Genomic DNA, 22,843 nt, shown 5'->3' with positions numbered 1-22,843 from the left:
CTTGTAGAACGACACCAGCAGTTTCTCCTTGATGTTGTTCCTCCTGAGAACCCTCAGGAAGTACAGTCTTTGCCGGGCCTTTTTTGTCAGCTCGAAGGTGTTCATGTTCCATGTGAGGCCCTGCTCAATGTGGACTCCCAGGAAACGGAAATCAGCTACCCTCTCCACACATTTTCCCCCAATGGTTAGTGGTGTAATGTCCGTTTTTTTTCTCCTGTAATCTATTATGAGTTTTATGACAGAAAGAGGAACAAACTGTTCTTAGTCCGCGGCGCTGAAGACGAGTCAACAGGAGGACGCGGATATAAGATCAGCAGAGGACCGCATCCTGGAGCCATGGGGAAGTTGAGACTTCGCGCCGCCAAAAAGGGACAAGATCCTTCAGCCCCCAGCCCTGGCTCCTGATTCTACTGCTGACTCTGCCTCAACCCAACGATCTCAAACCCACTGCAACAGACTTGGAGAAAAGACAAAGGTCCCGGAGGGATAAAGAATTGGGCGTTCGAAGGATAATGACCCGTTCTGCTTTGCTTCTATTCTAAAGCGGATTTTACCACACAAGGACCGAGGAATTGAAGATTTCTGTTGCCGAGATCAACTGCCATCTGGGTATGAGTTGAACCGCTCCCCAAAAGCCTTACTAAGTTAATTAGTGACATACTGTAGGTCAGAGAGAGAAGTTAGGATAGTGTGGTTGATTCATGTTGATTTCTATCATTCTACTATAGTATTGTAATCACTGATAATTAATCTGTATGTCACTCGTCCCTGCTAAAGCTTGCTTAATAAATATACTTTTTGAAATTCTGTAGAAGTTGGTGGACATTGAAATTAATTGAGTCATTGATTATTTTAGGTTCTCCAATTAAAGTAAAATTAGTGTACATGATTCTAGTAATGTGGTGGCTTCGGACTTTCTGTTAGTGAGTTTAAAAATAACGACCCTGGGACTTGAATCTAAGTCACTAAATCTAATCTAGCCGTTTCCAAGTGCAGGTTATTTTAGAGAGAGGGCTACCGTTAACAGAAGTGGTTATTGGAGCTATGCAGCTGTGAGGGCTACTCAGCTGATTGTTTCTTAACTGTAGAGGGTCGTAACTTCTGGATTGAAGGTAGTTAGAGCTAGACGAGCCTCTCTTGCCACCAGTTTAGAAAGATTATCTCTCATAGACCTCCTTTAGGGTAAGACCCAGGTCTTAGAGATATTCCGGACCTGTTAGACAGAGAACTGGACAGTAGTCAACCCAGAGGAGTTGTGAGGAGTGGGCGGGGCTGACTATTGCGTAATAACAAACAGCTGCAATAAGAGACACTCAAACCCTCTTGTCCACCCAGCTGTGGCTGACCTTATTTAATATTGAAGCTGTGAGTTTTAAACTCTGCTAACATGGTCAGCAAATCAAGAATAAAACAAAAGTGACCTTCTTTAACCAACAAAACCACTGTTAAGAGGGACTATGAATCAGATCTACAGAGGTAAGTCGCCACATGTTAACTATGCTACAATACCAATCTTTGAAGGCAGTAACTGTAGGGTGACTACAGTTACTGCCTTAACCCTAACCCTACCCTAACCCTACCCTACCCTAACCCTAACCCCCGCTTATGTTCATAAAGCGCAAGTATAGATTTAATGGTCAAATGAAAATAAATTTTTCATTCAGAGTTCATTGTAGTGTGTGCACAAGGAGTGAGGATTTATTCTTCAAAGTGCAAAGTTTAAAATCAGAACAACAGACACAGCCGGAAGGAGTGACACAAAGTGCGTTTTGCTGTGTGCAAAACGCACACCTAAGAGTTCATCTAATAAATAGAATATGAAAACTAAAGACTGGAGTATACACATTGTTTTTGTTTGACTTTTGTAATGTTTTTACTCTGCTTTTATTTGACAGTGAACAGTGATAAATCTAGCGACTCTTTTTCTGTGTCGGGGATTCCTATGGAGTCTATCCTTAGGCTTCTCCCACTTCCTCAGCATAGCACAGTCATCCTTACAACAGTATACTTTTGCCAATAGTCAAAGAAGAGGAGATCCATTTCACTCCCATGTCCGCATTGCAAATAAATCACACATTTGCAAAGCTGAGTAATGCTACCAACGTTGTATCAATTCGTAAGGCTGTTACCAATACAATGAAAAGAAACTAGAAAATATGTGGGCACCCTTCACCAATGTGCGAAAGAAAGATGCATGAACAAAATCGCTGCTGTCGGGATCAACCCCGTATAAGACAGAGAAGGAAAATATATCAGACAATGTGGAGAAGCTGCCTCTAATCTCATACTATGACATAATTGGTGAACAGAAACAGTGAGTACACCATGGACGAGCGTCATGGCCTGAACACCATGGACCCATACAATCAATGTTTCAACAGATTTGTAAAGAACGTACAAATTCTTCATGTGAATAACAAGGTTCTGGTGACTGGGAGAGTAAGTACATGAAATAACGAACACATAGACTACATCTCCATATTAGCTTGCAAAGAAAGGATACTAATTTTGCTAGTTTGACAGTAAATTCAAATTCAAAAATACTTAATTAAGCTCAAAGGGAAATTAAATGTTGTTGTAACTCATTAATTTAGGTTCTTCAAAGAGTTATTGAAGATGGTGATGGCTGTTGGTAGTACAGCGGTTTGTTCTAGACTGAACCTGAAGAAGCCTCTGACTGAAGATGCTCTGCCTTCCCAAGACAGCCTGGGGAAGAGGATGTCCTCACCAGGCTTCTCATTCCTATGAAAAATCCTTCTTTGCATAATCATCTTCAGAGGGTCCACAGTCGTCCTCAGACCAGAAACATATATATATATATAACCAATGAGCTGATCTACAACTCAGCATCAGTGATCCTTGAGACACTTGGCTACAAGAGCAGCCATGAGACCCAATACCCACCATGGAAAAGACGGTTAGAGGCTAAAATCAAGGTATCAAGGAGGGAAGTGAGCCAACTGTCAGAGCTCCACAAGGGTACAATGAAAAGACCAGTACCCAGAAAGTACAGGCAGATGCCCATACCTGAAGCACTCGAAACTGCCAAACAGAGGCTCCAAGCCTTGGCCAGCCGCCTAAAGAGATACACAAGGGAGAATGAATCCAGAAGGATTAACCGGTTCTTCTCCACTCAACCAGCTAAGGTGTACTCTCAATGGCAGGGTAATAACAACAGAGTAGACCCACCAAGGCTGGAGACTGAACAATACTGGAAAGGCATATGGGAAAGGGAGGCGTCCCACAACAGCAATGCACAGTGGTTGATCTCTCTACGAGAGGACCATAATAACCTCCCTGAGCAAGCCTTGGTAACCATCACTGTGACAGATGTCCAAGAAAGAGTCTCAGGTATGAAAAACTGGACAGCACCAGGGCCTGACATGATCCATGCCTACTGGCTAAAGAAACTCACTGCCCTCCATGAGCGACTGGCAGACCAAATGAACCAGCTGCTACAAAGTGGGACTCACCCTGAATGGTTAACTGAAGGGCGGACAATCCTAATCCAGAAGGATCCATCAAAGGGTCCAGTCCCACCCAACTACCGACCAATAACCTGCCTCTCCACAACATGGAAGCTCATGTCAGGCATCATAGCGGCCAAGATAAGCAAACACATGGATAAACACATGAGCACGGCACAGAAAGGTATCGGTGTAAATAGCAGAGGAGCCAAACACCAACTCCTCGTAGACCGCACAGTTGCCCGAGACTGCAAAACCCGACACACCAACCTGTGCATGGCTTGGATTGATTACAAGAAAGCCTATGACTCAATGCCGCATACTTGGATCATTGAATGCTTAGAGATGTATAACATCAACAGGACTCTGAGAGCCTTCATTGCAAACTCGATGAAGCTGTGGAAAACCACCCTTGAAGCCAACTGCAAACCACTTGCACAAGTGTCCATCAAATGTGGCATATACCAAGGAGATGCTCTGTCCCCGCTACTGTTCTGCATAGGCCTGAACCCCCTCAGCCAAATTATCAACAAGACTGGCTACGGATACCGACTCAAAAATGGGGCCAACATCAGCCACCTTCTCTACATGGATGACATCAAGCTGTATGCCAAGAGTGAGCGAGACATCGACTCACTGATCCACACCACCAGGATCTACAGCACGGACATTGGGATGTCATTCGGACTAGAGAAGTGTGGTCGGCTGATCACAAAGAGGGGGAAGGTCATCCGCACAGAAGGGGTCTCACTCCCAGAAGGAACAATAGCAGACATAGAGGACAGTTACAAGTACCTAGGTATACCACAAGCAAATGGCAACCTCGATGAGGTCACAAGGAAAGGAGCCACAGCTAAATACCTCCAACGAATAAGGCAAGTCCTGAGAAGCCAGCTCAATGGCAAGAACAAAATCCGCGCAATAAACAGCTATGCCCTGCCAGTAATCAGATACCCTGCTGGAATAATTAGCTGGCCAAAGGAGGAGATAAAAGCCACTGATATTAAGACTAGAAAACTACTAACAATGCATGGAGGATTCCATCCCAAATCCAGCACCCTGAGACTGTACACGAGCCGCAAGGAAGGAGGCAGAGGACTAGTGAGTGTGAGAACCACAGTCCAGGACGAAACAACTAAGATCCATAAATACATCAGGGACAAAGCCTCAACAGACAATGTGCTCAGTGAATATCTCAGACAACAGGGAACGGAGGTTGAGGTGCCAGAGATACCATCATGGCAGGACAAGCCCCTACATGGGATGTACCACCAGCAAATAACCCAAGTGGCTGATATCAGTAAATCCTACCAATGGCTGGAAAAAGCTGGACTCAAGGACAGCACAGAGGCCCTCATCCTGGCCGCCCAGGAACAGGCCCTAAACACTAGAGCAATAGAAGCCCAGATATACCACACCAGACAAGACCCAAGGTGTAGGTTGTGCAAGGAGGCCCCTGAGACAGTCCAGCACATAACAGCAGGGTGCAAGATACTGGCAGGGAAAGCGTACATGGAACGACATAACCAAGTTGCAGGCATAGTGTACAGAAACATCTGTGCAGAATATGGACTGGAAACCCCGAGATCAAAGTGGGAAACACCCCCAAAGGTGGCGGAGAACGCCAGAGCTAAGATCCTGTGGGACTTCCAGATCCAGACAGACAAAATGGTAATGGCGAACCAACCAGACATTGTCGTAGTGGATAAACAACAGAGGAAAGCCGTTGTGATAGATGTAGCAATACCAAGCGACTGCAACATCAGGAAAAAGGAGCACGAGAAACTAGAGAAATACCAGGGCCTCAGAGAGGAACTGGAGAGGGCCTGGAAGGTGAAGACCACAGTGGTGCCTGTGGTCATCGGGGCCCTCAGGGCAGTCACCCCCAAACTGGACCAACGGCTACAACAGATCCCAGGAACAACATCAGACATCTCAGTCCAGAAATGTGCAGTCCTTGGCACAGCCAAGATACTGCGCAGAACCCTCAAGCTCCCAGGCCTCTGGTAGAGGACCCGAGCTCAGAGGATAAGAACCACCCGCGGTGGGTGAGAAGGGAATTTTTTTTTTTTATATATATGTGATGTGCGGTCATGTGATGGGAGGCATGTGTGGCAGAGCCTCACCTGTCATTATGGTAAAATACTATAAAATGATTAAAAAAATCATTTATATTGCTATTTTCACCCTGTAGTTTGTACTATAAAGTACCTATTTTTCATTTAGCTTAACCAATTCTGATTATTTATTTCTTCAAAATCGCTGAATTTTCACATTTTCCCATTCAAATGCTCAGAAGCGAAGCCAGCGAGGAAGCAGCGAGTGACAGTATGGCATGAGAGATAATCTGTGAAAAATCTATTTCCTCTGCCTTCTCCCAGTGCTATCTAGAAACAATTAATCAGAGACAGGAGAGTTTTAGTGCTGTCAATCACAATCTCATGTGGTTGCTCATCCCTATGCTGCAGCTAACGCAGCCTGTTGTGAATGCTCAGTCTAGTTAGCATAGACAGCAGATAAATATTTTTCCTATAATGATAAGTTGTTTCTTCACCATTAGCACATTTAGCAGTGAATGAATGAAATTGATTGACAGCGCTAAGGGCGTTCTACTGGTTCTGATTAGTTGTTTTGGTCAGAACGTTGCATTACTTTAGCCCAGGGGTCGACAACCTTTTCTATTCAAAGAGCCATTTGGGACCGCCTCCCAATAAAAAGAAAGCACTTGGAGCCACAACCCATTTTGACATCATATATATAAAACCTATATGCTATGTACAAAAATCGATACTATGTTTCGTTTATGAAATCAACGAAATGCTGCAGAGAACACAAAATTTTATTTCTGCATGTAACAAAACGCATTTTACACTTTGTTGATGCTCAATTTCAAACAAAATATCCTCTGTCTATTTGGGTCTTTGTGTTTAAGAAATAAAAATCGAAAATTACCCAACCCGCACTGAAGGAAAAATAGAAACAGAATGCAGTCACCTGTCCTCCTCTTATTCAGGAGATAAAAATCAAAACTTATCCAAATATTATCCACCGGCACTGAACGAACCAAGCAAACCAAAAAATGCGCAGTCTGCTTCTGTGTCCTGTAGTACGGTACGGAGCCCTCTAGGGCAGCGGTCCCCAACCTTTTCAGTCGCGCGGACCGGTCAGCCCTTCGCAATTTTGCTGCGGACCGGGTGGGCGTCGTAAGTATCGAGTGCGGGGGGCGGGGGGGGCGGGGGGGGGGGGGGGGCAAACCCCTCGCTTTTCGCGGCGGTTACGTTCCAAAAATAACCCGTGATAGGCGAAATCCGCGAAGTAGGAACCTTTATTTTTTTTTACAATTATTATACAATGAAATATTCCATAATACATTGAAACCAAAGAACAAAACCTCTTTACAGGCCCAAATATTTGTTTAACAAATAAAAAGTACTGTATAAACTTTTTTTTTTTTTTTTTACAAATAACTACTGTACTGTAAAATAATAATTTTAATACGAACTGAAAGCAGATTCCAGTGCCCGAACTGCGGAGATCAGCGCCGCCCCACCACGACCTGAGTTATTGGATTAGAACGGGAGAAAATAAAAAATTATAATGAAAAAAAACAAAACAAAGTACAGTAGGACAAATAGTGACTCACGTGTATTTCACTGATCTTCCGACTGAGCCGCTGTGCATCCTGACTCCGCTCTGTAGCGGGTTTTTTTTTCTTCTAAAGCCCGCGGTGCAGGTGTGTTTTTTCGAGAGAAGATCATAGTTATCGGTAGCTGTTGTCGCTCTTTTTTCTTCTGGGCAAAAAGATTCTTATAAACCGACATGCCACCATCGATTATGTTAAATTTGGCAAGCTGTTTTACGTTTGTGTAGGCCTACATATTAAACCGCAACGTTGTTGACACACAGGTAGAGAAGAAGTAAGAAGTGGAGAGACTGTTTAGCCAATCAGAATGCAGAACACAATGCACGATGCAAATCTGTGAAGCAGCGAGACCGTGAAAGGTGAACCGCGAAATAGCGAGGGTTCACTGTACTCTGATGTTGTTTTGTTACTCATTCTGCTGCAAGTTGGCTCAATTTTGACGCGCAAGACGTAACCGGTAAAATCCGGTTTAGGATTTTCATAATAAAAGATCCGGAAGTAGTTCATTATTTCTTGCGCGGCCCGGTACCAATTACCGGTCCGCGGCCCGGTGGTTGGGGACCACTGCTCTAGGGGACATGGGGAATTTTTTTCTTTTGCGTTACCTCGCAAAACTTTTGCGTTACCTCGCAATATTGTACTGGTCAGTTATGCAGCATAATTGAATACTGTAAACCTTTCTTACGGTGGGCGCCGTACTTTCTGCTTTAATATAAGGTTATGTGAGGTTTTTCCATGAATGTTAGTATCTTTTTGTGAAATATCTGAAGTTTTATATCAGTATAAAACTTGAAGAAGTCTTCAGCTTGAAGAAGTCTGGATTGCTTCATGTATATTTTGCTTATTGCCTATGACTGTTGCTCATGGTGAGAGACATTTCAGTAATCTAAAACTAATAGAAAAAATTTAAGTAACCTACTCGCATACTGTATGTGGACTGTTGGATGTAAAATTCACGAGCAGTAAATATTGTGCTAGTTATCAGTATTGGACCAAAGAAAGCAAGGCAGTTGCAAACCTTTAAAATTGTGACGCTTTTGATGGGTCAGACAGATTCAAAAAATTGTAACAGAAGCGGTGTGGGGCCCAATTTAATTTTTTGTCATGGGGCCCAAGATTCCTGGTGGTGCCTCTCTCTCTCTGTCTGTCTGTCTGTCTCTTAATAATGAATGAAATAATTTATTTTATTTTTTTAACCAGAGTGGCGGAAACAGGCTTCCATACCAATGAAGGGTGCGCAAAACTGGAGTAATAGATTCATCCCTCCTTGTTTTGGTGTCATCAGACATTGAACTCCTGGCAGTAAGTTTCCGACCATATTATTTACCAAGAGAGTTCAGCAGTGTTAGTTTGGCAGCTCAGTTGTTGCCAATAATGCGTGTGATTTCATGCACGTGATGTCATCATTTCAGTTGTTGCTAAGATATACATCACCCCAATTGCGGGGTTTCAGTTGACGTAGAACCGACCTCACCAAATGCAGATGGAGGGCTGGAAGTAAATGCAATCCTTTTATTTCTGTTGATCCAGCATCAAAATGTCTAAAGTCTGTGTCCTGTACGGTTGTTCAAACCGTTCTAAAGAGAGTAAGATAAACGTTATTTTCGTGTTTCGAAAGGAAGTTGGTCATAAGGGAGTTAATTTTAAAAAACTTACCAAAAAATGAGGAGAAAAGTGGATCAACAATCTACAGCTAAAAACAGGAGGTGCGGAGAGTTTGCAGCGTCACTTTCTAACAGGTAATGATCACATCTTTTCAGATGTTTTATTGGACAGTTACTTAGAAAGACAAGCATTAATATGTAAGGTAAGATAATCCTCAGGATTATAAGAGAAGTCTTTTTTTACCGAGATAATATGGATCATGTCCTAAATACACACATATTTTTTCAAGATGCCTCGTCTGTTCCAGCCTATTCAGGGTATTAGCGTATTGATCAATTTTTGCTTTGTTTTGAACCGGAGAAATCCACTTCCGGCCCTCCATCTGAATTTCGCACATCATCCGGGTCACGTGTGTGAAACCCAGCAATGCATTTGTGGCAATATCTGGTGATTTTAATCATGCCTCCCTCTCTTCTACACTGCCCACCAGTTTGTCAGCTGCTCCACCTGGGAAATCAAGCTTTTGGATTTGTAGCCCCTGGTTAAAAACCATGCACTTAAGGCCCTTTAATATTTACAAAATATTTACGAGGTTGGTCTTATGTAAAAAAGAAAAAAATGGATAAGTGAGAAATGTGTATTATTGTTTTTGTACATTTTTAATCCGAGTGATTCTATAAATGATGGGAAAAACAGAAATCCAAAACTTTTCTGAAGAAGCTAGAAGAACGCGGGAGGGAGAAGAAGAGGAGGCTAATGGAGACCGCTGCTAATGTTTGCAGAGGTTGAGGTGGGATAAGGAACTAGATTTTTTTCGGGTGTGTTCTGCACAAGTAACCCTGCACACGGTGTGTGGGATATCTGCGAAAGTATTCTGTAGTAAAAAGCACGGAGGAAAACTGCGGCTGATCCAAGGAGAACTGCGGCTGATCCGAGGTGGCGAGAGGAACATGTCAACATGGTGACACTGATTTCAGCGCGACGGAGGAGTAGTCCTGCAAATCGTGTGGCAGAGTTCTAAAAGAAATTGGACTCGCGAAGAATCCTTGACGGAGAGGACATCGGCTGAGCGAGCAGGTCTGAGTTGTTTTCTTGTTTAAACGGGAAGAAGAGGATTGTCGTAGCGACATCGCACTCTAGCTTCTTCAGGCCTGCAACGAAAACTTGAACCGGTACCGGACAGTGGGGGTGTGCGTGTGAGAATATGGGCCCATGTGTGATTGTCAGGATCTGTGTTTTTCTGTGTATTTATTTTGAGTTTTCTGTGTCCCTGAGTCTTCGTGTTGTCCTGTCTTCCCCTTGATTGTTTCCCAGGTGTGTCTCGTTTCTGTGATTACCCTCCCTTGTATTTAATGTCACCTGTGTCTCAGCGTCTCTGTCGGGTCCTTGTCAATGTGTTCCTGTCCATGCGTGTAGCCTGTTGCTACCAGTGCTGAGCCCTAGCCTTCCGCTCTACTGTGCAGCCAGGTTTTGTGGACTTTTGGAATTATTTAACTCTATTCTCATCATTAAACAACCATCAATCATCTCACCTGGGTGATCTGCGTCTTCCTCACCGCTTCCACCACAACAGTTCATGACAGAGATATTGTGTTTAGAACGGTAGATTTTCGGTAAATGTATGGAGTTCTGTTAGTGACAAAATTTGAATTCTGGTTATAATAAAACAACAGTTAAAAGTAAGGGTTTTTCTTAAAAAACACAAAGTTAAAGTGAGTAAAACATAAGGGACTGAAGAGAGAGTGTCTTATCGGGTTTATTTTGTTTTGGGAAACGTTTAATATGAGGAATTAATGACCTTGCTCTATGTTTAAGTTTTTTTGATTATTTTTGAGGTATTGGGGAGCTAAGGTTTTATTTTTCCAAGTTCTTATTAAAAGAAACTGCTCAGGTAGCTGGTTGTCTGGAGTTATTTATGTTATGTATACGGTAATTGGACGAGTAAGGAATTACTCAATATACCGTATTTTCCACATTATAAGGCGTACCTTCAATGAATGGCCTATTTTAAAACTTTTTTCATATATAAGGCGCACCGCATTATAAGGCGCATAGAATAGATGCTACAGTAGAGGCTGGGGTTACGTTATGCATCCATTAGATGGAACTGCGATAAAGGGAATGTCGACAAAATAGTCAGATAGGTCAGTCAAACTTTATTAATAGATTACAAACCAGCGTTCTGAGAACTCCGTTCATTCCCAAAATGAACAGCTGTTGCTTCCTCCACTTCCGCACCATTCATGTTAAATTCTCTCGCTGCTGCTCTATTCCCGTGTTCTACTGTGTGACTGATCGCCTTGAGCTTAAACCCTGCGTCGTAAGCGTGTCTCTTAATAGGAGTCATTTTGGGGTCTTTACACAAAACCCAGCGTGCACCGCTGGCTGCATCGGCGGCTGCTTTCCCCCGTTTCTTCTTCTACGGGGAAAATGAAGTCGGCGTCTGCTTTCCCCGTTTCTTCTTCTACAGGGGAAAATGAAGTCGGCGGCTGCTTTCCTCCGTTTCTTCTTCTACGGGGAAAATGAAGTCGGCGGCTGCTTTACCCGTTTCTTCTTCTAGGGGGAAAATGAAGTCGGCGTCTGCTTTCCTCCGTTTCTTCTTCTACGGGGGAAAATGAAGTCGGTGTCTGCTTTCCCCCGTTTCTTCTTCTACGGGGGAAAATGAAGTCCGCGGCTGCTTACCATAGTTGCGAGACCTGTTGTGGCTCAATATTGGTCCATATATAAGGCGCACCGGATTATATGGCGCACTGTCGGTTTTTGAGAAAATTGAAGGTTTTTAGGCACCGCCTTATAGTGCGGAAAATACGGTAGGTAAGTGGTATCTACCAGAACTTATCGAACCCAAATAGCCACCCCACCAGTGAATTTAAGTTCTTGTCCCAGTTACTAGCGGACAGAGCAGTGGGGTGCTACAGATTTATTTTAAGCTGATGTCAAGAATGCATATGTCTCTAGATCCTCTAGGGAAATTTGACCATAATCGTGTTTATCTGCTCTGAATACAAACCTCTGGTAAAGAGGCTACCTGTTAATAAGATGACTGTCTGTCATCTACAGAAGTACTCAAATGACTCTGCAGTTGTTGGGTGTATCAGATTCAGATTAATTTTATTCGTATCCCAATTTGGGCAATTAATATTGCAGCAAATACAGAAGGCTAAAAGACAACGTATCAAAGATAAAAAAAAAAAATACTATAAGCACATAAAATACAGATCAACACATAAAGGGAAGAATATAGCAGTGAATTTCATTATTGGCCAACAGTTGCTACACTATATCAGGTGCAAGTCCCCCTACCTTGTCCTGCATTAAAAAGAGATATTGCTGTAGGAACAAAGGAGTGCTTGTACCTGTTACTTCTTATACAAGAAAGTCTGAGCCTGATGCCAGAAGGCAGACACTGGAAACCAGCATGTAAGGGATGAGAAGTATCAGCAATAATGTCTTTAGTTTTCCTAATGATTTGTTTATTACACAGTTCTGTAAGTGAGAATTGTTCAACCCCTAAGATCTTATTGCTAGTATGTATTACTCTGCTAAGGGCATTTTTTGGTCTAATACTGAGATTTCCAAACCAACAGAAGAGGGAAAAGGTCAACACAGATTCAATATATGATCTATAAAATAAGATCATCAAGGATTTATCAACTTGAAACTTTGCGAGCCTCCTTAGACAGAATAATCTTTGCTGGCCCTTTTTTATGTAAGTTTTCTGAATGGCAGGTAAATTTTAACTTATTATTCAAAATAGTCCCAAGATATTTATAGTTTTCTACTGTCTCCACTATCTGACCTTTGATTACTGTTTGATTTGTGTTATGGGGCTTCTGTCCGAAATCAATGCACATGTCCTTTGTTTTCTGTACATTTAATAAGAGAAAAGCTTTATCGCACCAGTCAACAAATTCATCGACCACAGGGCCATGGGCATGTTCATCATCATGTAGAAGGCTAACTATCACTGAATCATCTGCATATTTTAATATTAACCTGTTGTCATGTCGGCTGCGACAGTCATCTGTATACAAAATGTAAAGAAGAGGGGAAAGGACGCAGCCTTGAGGGGACCCGGTAGACAGGGACATCTCTCCGGACATGCATCCATTCACTCTAACTTTTTGCGTTCTAGATGTTAAAAAATCAAGAGTCCAGCCCACCACATTAAAATCCAGATGAAAATTATTAAGAAGTTTATCAATCAAAGAGCAAGAGCCCACTGAGATGTACAAGAGGCCGATTACAGAGAGCTGGTGAATCGCTTTGTGTCATGGTGTGGGAATGATGATTGTTGATTTCAGGAGGAACAGGATTAGATCAAACCCTATTTCCATCATGGGAGAAGTGGAGTTGTGGTTGAGGAATATAAATACCTCGCCTGACAACAGACTGCACTGGAGACAACAGTGAACCCATCTATAAGAAAGAGCAGAGCAGACTGTACTTCTTGAGGAAGCTAGGGTCCTTCAAGGTTTGCAGCAAGATGCTAAGATCTTCTATAAGTCTGTTTTTGAGAGCGTCATCTTTTCTGCCATCATCTGTTGGGGCAGCAGCATCAGAACCAGGGAAATAACCTGACAAAGAAAGCTGGTTCTGAGGACGTCTGTGGAACCTCTGCAGATGATGATGCAAAGAAGGACTCCTCATAGGTTTGATAAAATTATGGACAACAATGACCATCCTGTTCATGAGACTGTATTGGGAAGGCAGAGCATCTTCAGTCAGAGGCTGTCAGATTCAGTGCAGTACAGACCGATACAGAAAATCTTTCCTGGCAAAAGCCATCACGATCTTCAATAACTCTTTAAAGAATTGGGGGCTGCTGTGATGGTGCAAGGATTAAGCACAACCCACATAAGGAGGCCTTAGTCTTCGATGCGGCCGTCGCAGGTTCAATTCCCTGCCTGGTGACCTTTGCCGCATGTCTTCCCTCTCTCATTACCTACTTTCCTGTCAAAGCACCTTCAAATAAAGGTCACAAGAGCGAAAAAACAACAACAAAAACTCTTTAAATAATCTTAATTAATGAGTTACAACAACATTTAATTTCCCTTTGGGATTAATAAAATATTTTTGAATTTGAAATTATAGTAACTTGGCATGCTCATGTTAATATTAGTCTTGTACCTAAAGTAAAGATTTTAGCTAAGTTTTGATTTATTACCTATGCTTTTCATACTCAATGGATTAGGTCAACGTAAATCAACATTCTGGTGATACAACAGATGCTACTGACAGCATATAAACTGACTTTAGCATTTTGCCTAATTTTAGTTTATAAAGTAATGTTATCATGCAGAATGGAGTAAATCCATGTTAATCAACATAATAATGATACTTCCCATACTATAGACTACATTTTACATTTTAGTTAACCTTAGCAATGTTGCTGATTTTCAGCATTAGAATCCTGGGTTCAAACCAACATGCACTCTTTGGTAGGCCCCTTTTAAATTTCCTGAAATTTTCCAGTTGAGCTAACTACATTGTTTGATAACCAATGTCAACTGGAATGTATGCATGATTGCATACTGAAACTTAGGAGAAATAACTGCTGTACTTTGATTATTTTAATAAGCCATGACATTTTTTGATCTGGGTTTTTTAAGAGGTGTGATAACAGTGTGACAACAGTGCACACATCTGATGTTCACAGTGGTCCAACGAATTATCTGGGAGTTTCAGTGTGAACATGCATTCAAAGCCTCACATACATTAAAAATTTGTTACAACATTGGTGAGGAGGTGGCAGAACTCTACCAAAGAGTTGTGTTGAACTCTTACATTATTTAAAGGCATGTGGAGTAAGATTACATGTTACGATAGCCATCATAAATTGTGACCTGTGTGATCCTAGCTGTTTTTGAGGGTCTACTTCATAAAATATATTTGGGACATCGAATTTGTGACTTAAGTAAAATATGACGTTTTATACAGTCCTAACTGTCAATTCAGCCACAGAAAACAACTCATAGGATTTATTTTCAGGGTTGGTATAATCTACAGTTTCTTATATTGCACAAGCTGGAACACACAAATGTACACATCAAACTCGAGCCTTTTAAAATAGTGTAAGTGGTATGCATCAAACCTTGTGTAGTCCATGATGGTTTTAAGGCGATGGGCTATTGTCAGAACGGTGCAGTCGTCAAACTGTGAGCGGATAGTAGATTGGATCAAGTTGTCTGTCTCCATGTCTACAGCAGCGGTGGCCTCATCCAACACCAGGACTTTAGTCTTCCTAAGAACAGCTCTGGCAAGGCACAGCAGCTGCCTCTGGCCCACGCTAAGGGGATACACACATGCAAACAAGCATAGAATTCAGCTGGTTGAGCTCACTGTCAAATTACAATGGGCTCCCAGTTACAGTGACATGTAAACATCTACATACCCTTCCTGTTCTCACATTTCATCAAATTAAAACAATAAACGTCCATTTATTTGAATAGTTTAATGTGACAGAGAATGTAGAACATAACTGAGAAGTGGAACATTTTTGACCTATGAAAATCTAAAAATAGTAGTCTGAATCTACCAAGTAGAAAATGTTTGAAATAATAGGCTATTAGATTATAAAATAAATAACGGTTTCCCATGTCATACTTTTTCTCACTTCTGTTACCAGTGAAGCTGAACTGTCCACTAAAAATTGAAAACGTTTGCTCCCTTCATGAGACAAATTGCTTATAACTGAGTGGATAGATGAAGCTAAACTATACTGGCAGAAGTACTTGCTCACCAATCCAAATGATCAGAATCAGGTGTTCCAATCACTTCCATGGCCATAAGTGACAAACATTTGTGAAAGAATGGCTCGCTCTGAAGAGCTCAGTGAATTCCAGTGTGGAATTGTGATAGGATGCCACCTGTGCAACAAATCCAGTCATGAAATTTCCTCGCTCCTAAATAGTTCACAGTCAACTGTCAGCTGCATTATAAGAAAGTGAAAGTGTTTGGGAATGACAGCAACTCAGCCACGAAGTGGCCATGTAAACTGACGGAGCGGGGTCAGCGGATGTAGAAGCGCATAGAGCGAAGAGGAAAGAGGAACTTTCTGCATCAGTACAGACTTCCAAACTTCACCTGGCCTTCAGATTAGCTCAAGAACAGTGTGCAGAGAGTTTCACAGAATGGTTTTCCAAGGTTGAGCAGCTGCATCCAAGCCATACATCACCAAGTGCACTCCAAAGCATGGGATGCAGTGATGTAAAGCACGCCGTCACTGGACTCTAGATCAGTGGAGGTGCATTCTCTGTGACAAATTGCGCTTCTCCTTCTGGCAATCTGATCATATCTCGGTTTGGCGGTTGCCAGGAGAACAGTACTTGTCTGACTGCATTGTGAAAAGTGTAAAGTTTGGTGTAGGGGGGGGATTATGGTGTGGGGTTGTTTTTCAGGAGCTGGACTTGGCCCCTTAGTTCCACTGAAAGGAACTCTGAATGCTTCTGCATACCAAGAGATTTTGGACAATTCCATGCGCCCAACTTTGTGGGAACAGTTTGAAGCTGGCCCTTTTCTCTTCCAACTTGACTGTGCACCAGCGCATAAGGCAAAGTCCATAAAGACATGGATGGCAGAGTCTGGGGTGGATAAACTTGACTGACCTGCACAGAGTCCTGACCTCAATCCAATATAACACCTTTGGGATAAATTAGAGCGGAGACTGAGAGCCAGGCCTTCTTGTCCAACATCAGTATGTGACCTCACAAATGCGCTTCTGGAGGAATGGCCAAAAATCCCCATAAACATTCCTAAACCTTGTGGACAGCCTTCCCAGAAGAGTTGAAGCTGTTCTCACTGCAAAAGGTGGACCAACGTCATATTGAACCCCTTGGATTAGGAATTTGATATCATTTAAGCTCATATGTGAGTCAAGGCAGGTGAGTGAATACTTTTGGCAATATAGTGTATGAGGAATACTTGCTCACCTAAAAACATCTGAAAAAAACTTTTTGTGACATATTAAGAGTGTACTCAGTGTTGTAGTCTAGACCAGTGGTCCCCAACCATTGGTACCGGGCCGCACAAGAAATAATGAACTACTTCTGGATCTTTTATTTTGAAAATCCTAAACCGGATTTTACCGGGTACGTCTTGCGTGTCAAAATTGAGCCAACTTGCAGCAGAATGAGTAACAAAACAACATCGGAGTACTGCTGCGCACCCTCCCTCCCCTCGAACAACAACATCGGACTCGATACTTACGACGCGTCGTCGCACATGTGCACATCACAAGTTTTGAGAAGAAGACTTTCAAAATAAAAATATAATCAAAAGTATTACAAGTTTTGAGAAAAAAACACATGAAATCCTACTTTCAGTCTGAACATGTGTGCTCTTGGAATATGGCAGAAAAATTCCCCCATGTATGTAGGGAATTTGTCCCCCAAGACAGTGGAGTGCCTGACAGCAAATAACAAAAAGTCACGTTATTGCTTGGATTTGAACAGGTATGTTGTAATGAAATGGTAATAGGGTAATAGGGTTTTTCTATGTTCTTTTTTAAAAAATTTTTTTAAAACTTTATTTATTATAATAAACAACAATACAATTGTACTGTGAACAAAACTCAGGAAGATAACAATAACAATAACAATAATTTACCAGGGGGAGCATAAAAAAAGCAAGAAGATAAGAAAACAACAATCAATATAAATATGTATAAAGGAAATAGCACAAATTGTGATATGTGTGCCAGATGTCACAGTGCATTAACATAAAAGATAATCCAAAATTCCAAGTTGATTACAAGCCCGTATTGTTGATTCTGCTTTTTGATTAGTGGAAGATTGAATTGTTGATAAATAATGTTTAAGTTCGATCAAAAAAACTAAAAAATGTGTTTTTTTCTTCAAAAATTTACATTTATGTAGGTGAAATTTAGCCTTAATAATTAGTAAATTGATAAGGAGACTCTTTACACTCATTCCTCCATTTTGTTGAAATCCAAATAAGACATTTTCCCAATATAACTGAAAACCTGCAGAAATTTTGGAATCAACAAAGTTACAAAAATGTTGCCAAAATATTTTAGACACAACCAGAACAAATGAGTGACCGATTCTGGGCAAATGACACAGAAGGAACAGTTCACATCAATGTTAGAATTGAATTTCTTTAAATAGACTTTAACGGGGTAGATTCGGTGAATGAGTTTAAAAGAAACTTCCTTTATCTTGTTAGAGAGAAGAAAGTGACTAGGGAGCAGCCAGATAAATTTCCAAGACATAGTAATACGAAAGCGATTCCAATAATGAACAACCACAGGAGTAGAGGTCACGTCCTTCAGAAACAGGGATCTGATCGACTTATTATTGTTACAAGGAAAAGGATTCAAACAAATTTTGCCATCAGGAGAATGTATGGGAGATAAAATGGGAGAGTGATAAACAAAGTGATAAAATCTTTGTAGAAACGGCACCAAAAACTGTGGCATATTCTCCAGGAGAAACAGGAAAATTGAACTTACAGAGAAATTCTTCATAAGTCAACAACAGACCATCACTGTTGAACAATTGGTCAACCAAAACAATGTTATTATTAAATCAAGAATCAAAAAATATAGTTTTCCTCTTATATAGAATGTCCTTATTATTCCAAATAAAGTATCAGTGAGGAGAGAAGTTATGCTTGTAGATGAGTAACCATGGTTAGAAAGTTTAATTGGTAGTTTCGCTATATCAAAATTACAAATTAGAAAGAAATTTAGACCACCGAATTTAGAAAAAATATGAAAGGGTATAATATTCCAGAAAGACGCTGGAGAATTAAAAAAATTACGGATCCAATTCATTTTAAAAGTATTATTTAAGATAGACAAAGATAAGGAGTTAAGTCCTCCATTTTCATATGAATTCATTAGAGTAGATTTTTTAATATAGTGAGTCTTATTTTTCCATATGAAGTTGAATAGCAGTTTGTCAATTTCCTTCTCATTTTTATTGTCAATGTCTAATGACTGTGCAGCATAAATTAGTCTGGAGAGGCCTTCAGCCTTTGTAAGCAGAATACGGCCGCGCAAAGAAAGATCTCTAACTAACCATTGATTAAGTCTTTTTTTAGTCTTTTGAATTAGCAGGTCGAAGTTTAGGGAGCTTCTTTTTATTTGATCCTTTGTGATGTTTATAACTAAATAAATAACCTCATTCTTAACTGGTATAGCTTCAATTGAGGCTATAAAACAGTCCTTAATGGCCATTATCTCACATTTTTTAAGGTTAAGAGAAAGACCTGAAGCTTTGGAGAAAGTACCAATTTTCTTAATAGCTAAAGAGATTTGGCTCTGATCTTTTAAAAATAAAGTAGTGTCATCTGCCAGTTGTGTTAAAGTAACCACTTTATCAGCAACAGTGATCCCTTTTAAAGGACCAGTCTTAATATGATCAGCCAGAAGTTGAGCCACTAAAAGGAACAAATATGGGGAGACGGGGCAGCCTTGTCTGATTCCTCTGCAGAGGCTGAATCTAGGAGAGGAGCCGTTTCTTAATTTGATGGAGCTGTTGCTGTTTTGATATAAGGCTTTAACGACAGAAGTAAAGAATTTCCCAAACCCAAATTTATTTAGACTCTGAAAAATAAACTCATGTTCGACGTATCAAAAGCTTTATAAAAGTCTAGAAATAAAATAAAACCATTATCACAAACAAGATCAGGATAATCTAAAATATCCAAAACAAACCTTATATTATTTGTAATATGCTTATTTTTCATAAAACCGGATTGAGTTTCATCAATAATTGAATGAAGGACAGATTTTAATCTTTTAGCTACGTATAACTAAAGCAAAAATTTTGTAATCATTGTTAAAAAGACAAATGGGACACCAATTATCTAGAAGTAAAGGGTCTTTTTTTGGTTTTGGTATCAGAGAGGTTAAACCCTGAGTGAGGGTTGTAGGGAGCGAACCGGTTTCTATATTTTCATTAAAAACTTGCAAAAGAAAGGGAGCGAGGTCGAACAAAAAGTGTTTGCAAAACTCAGCACTCAGGCCATCAATTCCAGGGGATTTGTTCATTTTGAGATGTGAGATGGTGTCCACAATCTCTTGTAAAGAGATTGACTCTTCACAGCATTCTCATTCACTATTAGAAATTTGATTAACTGATAAATTGGTCAGCAGGGCATCAGCTGAGGCTTGACAGAAGTTGGAGAGATAAAGAGTTTCATAAAAGGAACTGCAATATCTAGCTATATCATCAAGGTTATCTGTAACAGCATTGTTAAAATTTAGACTGGTAATAGAATTATTGGTCGAATTATGTTTTTCTAGATTAAAAAAATGAGTGTTTTGTTCTCCCTCTTCTAACCATTTTCTTCTTGATCTAATAAACGCACCTTTACTCTTATTAATGTAAAAATGATCCAATTTAAGTTGTAATTCAGTTAACTCTTGTAGTTCAAAGTCATTTAAATTAGAAGGATTCGACTGAGTGAGTTCAAATATTCTCGTTACAATTTTGGTTTCTTCATTTCTATTTGTCTTAGCCTTGTTACTACCAAATTTTCTTAGAAATTTTCCAGATTCGAATTTAAAAAGTTCCCAATTAATACCATAAAGATTATCTGTTTGAGCTTTATGCCAGAAGAATTTTAATAATTTTGTTATCTTTATAGTGACCTCTTTAGAGTTTAAAGAATTATTCAATTTCCAGTATGAAGGAGAATAACTAGAATATTTACCATCTGAGAGTGTTATAATTATTTCAACAACTTTATGGTCCGTAAGGGGAGTAGGTAAAGTATTAACAGTCACAGATTCTTTCTTTACTGAATCTGAGATCAGCCAGAAATCTATCCTAGATTGTTGAGATAATGACTTATTACTCCAGGTAAATAAATAGTCATGTGGATGTTCAGTTCTCCAAATGTCAATTAGATTAAATTTTTCCATAAAAGCTTTAATAGTCGGGCTTGAGGCATTTGGTCGACCAGGAGGCCATTTATCAAGGTTACCATCCAGGACAGTGTTGAAATCACCTCCCATAAGAATTATAGCATTTGGCCATTTTCTTAACCATTCTATAAGGATCTTTTCAGCTGTGATAAACAGCTTATCGTTATCTCTTTTATTATTGTAACCATAAATATTGGCACAAATGAAATTATGATTTTCATAGAAAAAGAGTTGAAAAATAAAGTGATCCAGCGAATCACATTCAGTAGAAATAATATTCCCATTAAATCTATGTTTTAAAGTCATAACTCCTGCAGAGCGCTCAGACCCATGAGAAAGCCAAACAGAATTACCCCACTGGGATTTCCAAAAAGTAACATCATCAACTATATAGTGACATTCCTGAAAAAAACAGAAATCAGATTTAAAATTTTTGGCAAACAAGAATAATGCTTTTCTTTATAACATATTGCACAACCCCCTGGCATTAAGAGAAATAAGCGAAAGAGATAACATATAAACAACAGAAAAAGTAACTTAATGAATGAAGGTATTTAAACACGACATTAACACCGTGAGTCAGTACCTTATTAAAGTTCCAGATCTCAGTTTGCAACCTAGGGTAAAGTTTCAAAATAGTGGACCCATCAATGAGAATAGACTTGCAATTATTCTAGCATTGAAGTAAACACTGCGGGTATCTCCACCGGGTTGATAAAACCACGACCCCCTACGAAGTAGGCAGATTTTCCCTCTTCACGAGCCTTCTGGATACATGGCCAAAGCTTCTGCCGGGATTCACGGTCTTCTTTACAAAGGTCTTCGGTAAAACGGAGACCATTTCTCTTCAGGAAGTCATTTCCCTTAGCTGCTTTCCATATGGAATCACGATATCTCCTCGCAATGAAGCGAATGATGATAGAACGAGGGCGGGAGTTGGCAGCGACCTTTCTACCAACTCGATGAGCGACATCAATGAAGATCTGAAGCCTTTCTTTATCCTTCAGAAGAATCTCCTGGCACACCCGCAACACCTCCTCCCGCACATCCTCCTTCTTGGTCTCAGCGACTCCATGAAGTCTGAGGTTCCAACGACGACCATAGCACTCCATCTCAGTAACACGGATTAAGCAGGACGTTGTATCTTTTTCATTGCGCTCCACTCGTTTTTCCACTGAGTTAATTTTCATTTTAATATCTTTGATTTCTTCTAGCATACTTCCCAGCTTTGTTTCTAAAGCATCACTTCTCGTGTTGATCAGGTTAGCAAGCATAGCAAAAGCATCGTCAGGATTTGAGTTGCTATTTGTTCGTAGCATATTTGGAAAAGGCTTCTTGGCAACAGGAGGCTTACTTGGAGTCACCAGGAGCGGCAGGAAATCCTCCTCGCCAATCTCCGGTTGGAGAGCCGGACCGACATAGTCGTGGTCTTTTTCATCAACACCAGTGCAGGTTTTTTCCAACTTGCTGTGGTCACTAGTTCTTCTTTGGGCTGTTTTAGGCATCTTCCCGAGAGTAAAGTAAGCTTACAAAGTAGAAAAGTACTCAACTGAGCGCTCGTATACTCAGGAAAATTGCAAAATAAGAGTGCTAGTACTGAGAGCACGGCACAGGGTGACTTACGCTGCCGCCATCTTTTTTGCCTCCATTTCTATGTTCTTTGATAATCATCCGTTATATAAGGTGACATCATCAACTTCTGTCTGTAAAATATGTTTTGAATGTCTATTGTGTAACTGACCAATACAAGGGGATATCATCAACTACTGTTTAACATGTTTTGAATGTCTATTGTCTTGCTGATCACGCGCTGTACTCGTGGGTAGCTGATCAAGCTCTGAAAATCACGCTCTGACCGCATGGACAGAGAGCCTCGCGCTCTGATTGGATGACTCGCCTGGGGGGAGAGAATCTCCCCTCCTCCTCTCACGCGATGCCGATTGTTAAAAAATATATAGTGGTGGACAAGCCCTTGTTTTTGCCAGAGTCTGCTGTGGGTTAGTACGAACGCCCAGCTGCGTGGATGTCGCTTCGACCAGACTGACGGCTCTCCAGTCACGTGTCACGGTAGGAGCTTTGAGAATCGAGCACCACGTAATTCAATTGAAGAGTGTGTATGTTGCTTTGCTGTATTTTGTGGTGGAATAAAGAGACACAATTTATTCTAGCAGAAACAGTGTTTGTATTGAGCACCACGGATTCAATTGAAGAGTGTATGTTGTTTTGCTGTAT

The 22,843-nt window shown here is 40.7% G+C and overlaps 1 protein-coding gene across 6 annotated transcripts in view; it reads right to left on the bottom strand.

Annotated features, from left to right (window-relative positions):
* Positions 1-22,843, bottom strand: part of abcc1 (ATP binding cassette subfamily C member 1 (ABCC1 blood group)) — a 117,777-nt gene that overhangs the window by 10,502 nt on the left and 84,432 nt on the right. For 4 of the 6 annotated variants that reach the window (XM_032588504.1, XM_032588501.1, XM_032588502.1 and 1 more), the window contains 2 exons: positions 14,810-15,004; positions 12,972-13,134 (listed from right to left, as the gene is read on the bottom strand). In XM_032588504.1, the coding sequence (XP_032444395.1) occupies positions 12,987-13,134; positions 14,810-15,004 (343 nt within the window). In that variant the 3' untranslated portion in view covers positions 12,972-12,986. Of the gene's footprint in view, positions 1-12,971; positions 13,135-14,809; positions 15,005-22,843 lie in introns of those variants that run through there. The other 2 variants (XM_032588503.1, XM_032588506.1) reach the window with 1 other exon arrangement.

This window comes from Xiphophorus hellerii, chromosome 16 (assembly GCF_003331165.1).
Source record: "Xiphophorus hellerii strain 12219 chromosome 16, Xiphophorus_hellerii-4.1, whole genome shotgun sequence".
NCBI lineage: Eukaryota > Metazoa > Chordata > Actinopteri > Cyprinodontiformes > Poeciliidae > Xiphophorus > Xiphophorus hellerii.
The sequence above is the reverse complement of the archived record's forward strand: the minus strand, read 5'-3'. Positions and strand labels throughout refer to the sequence as shown.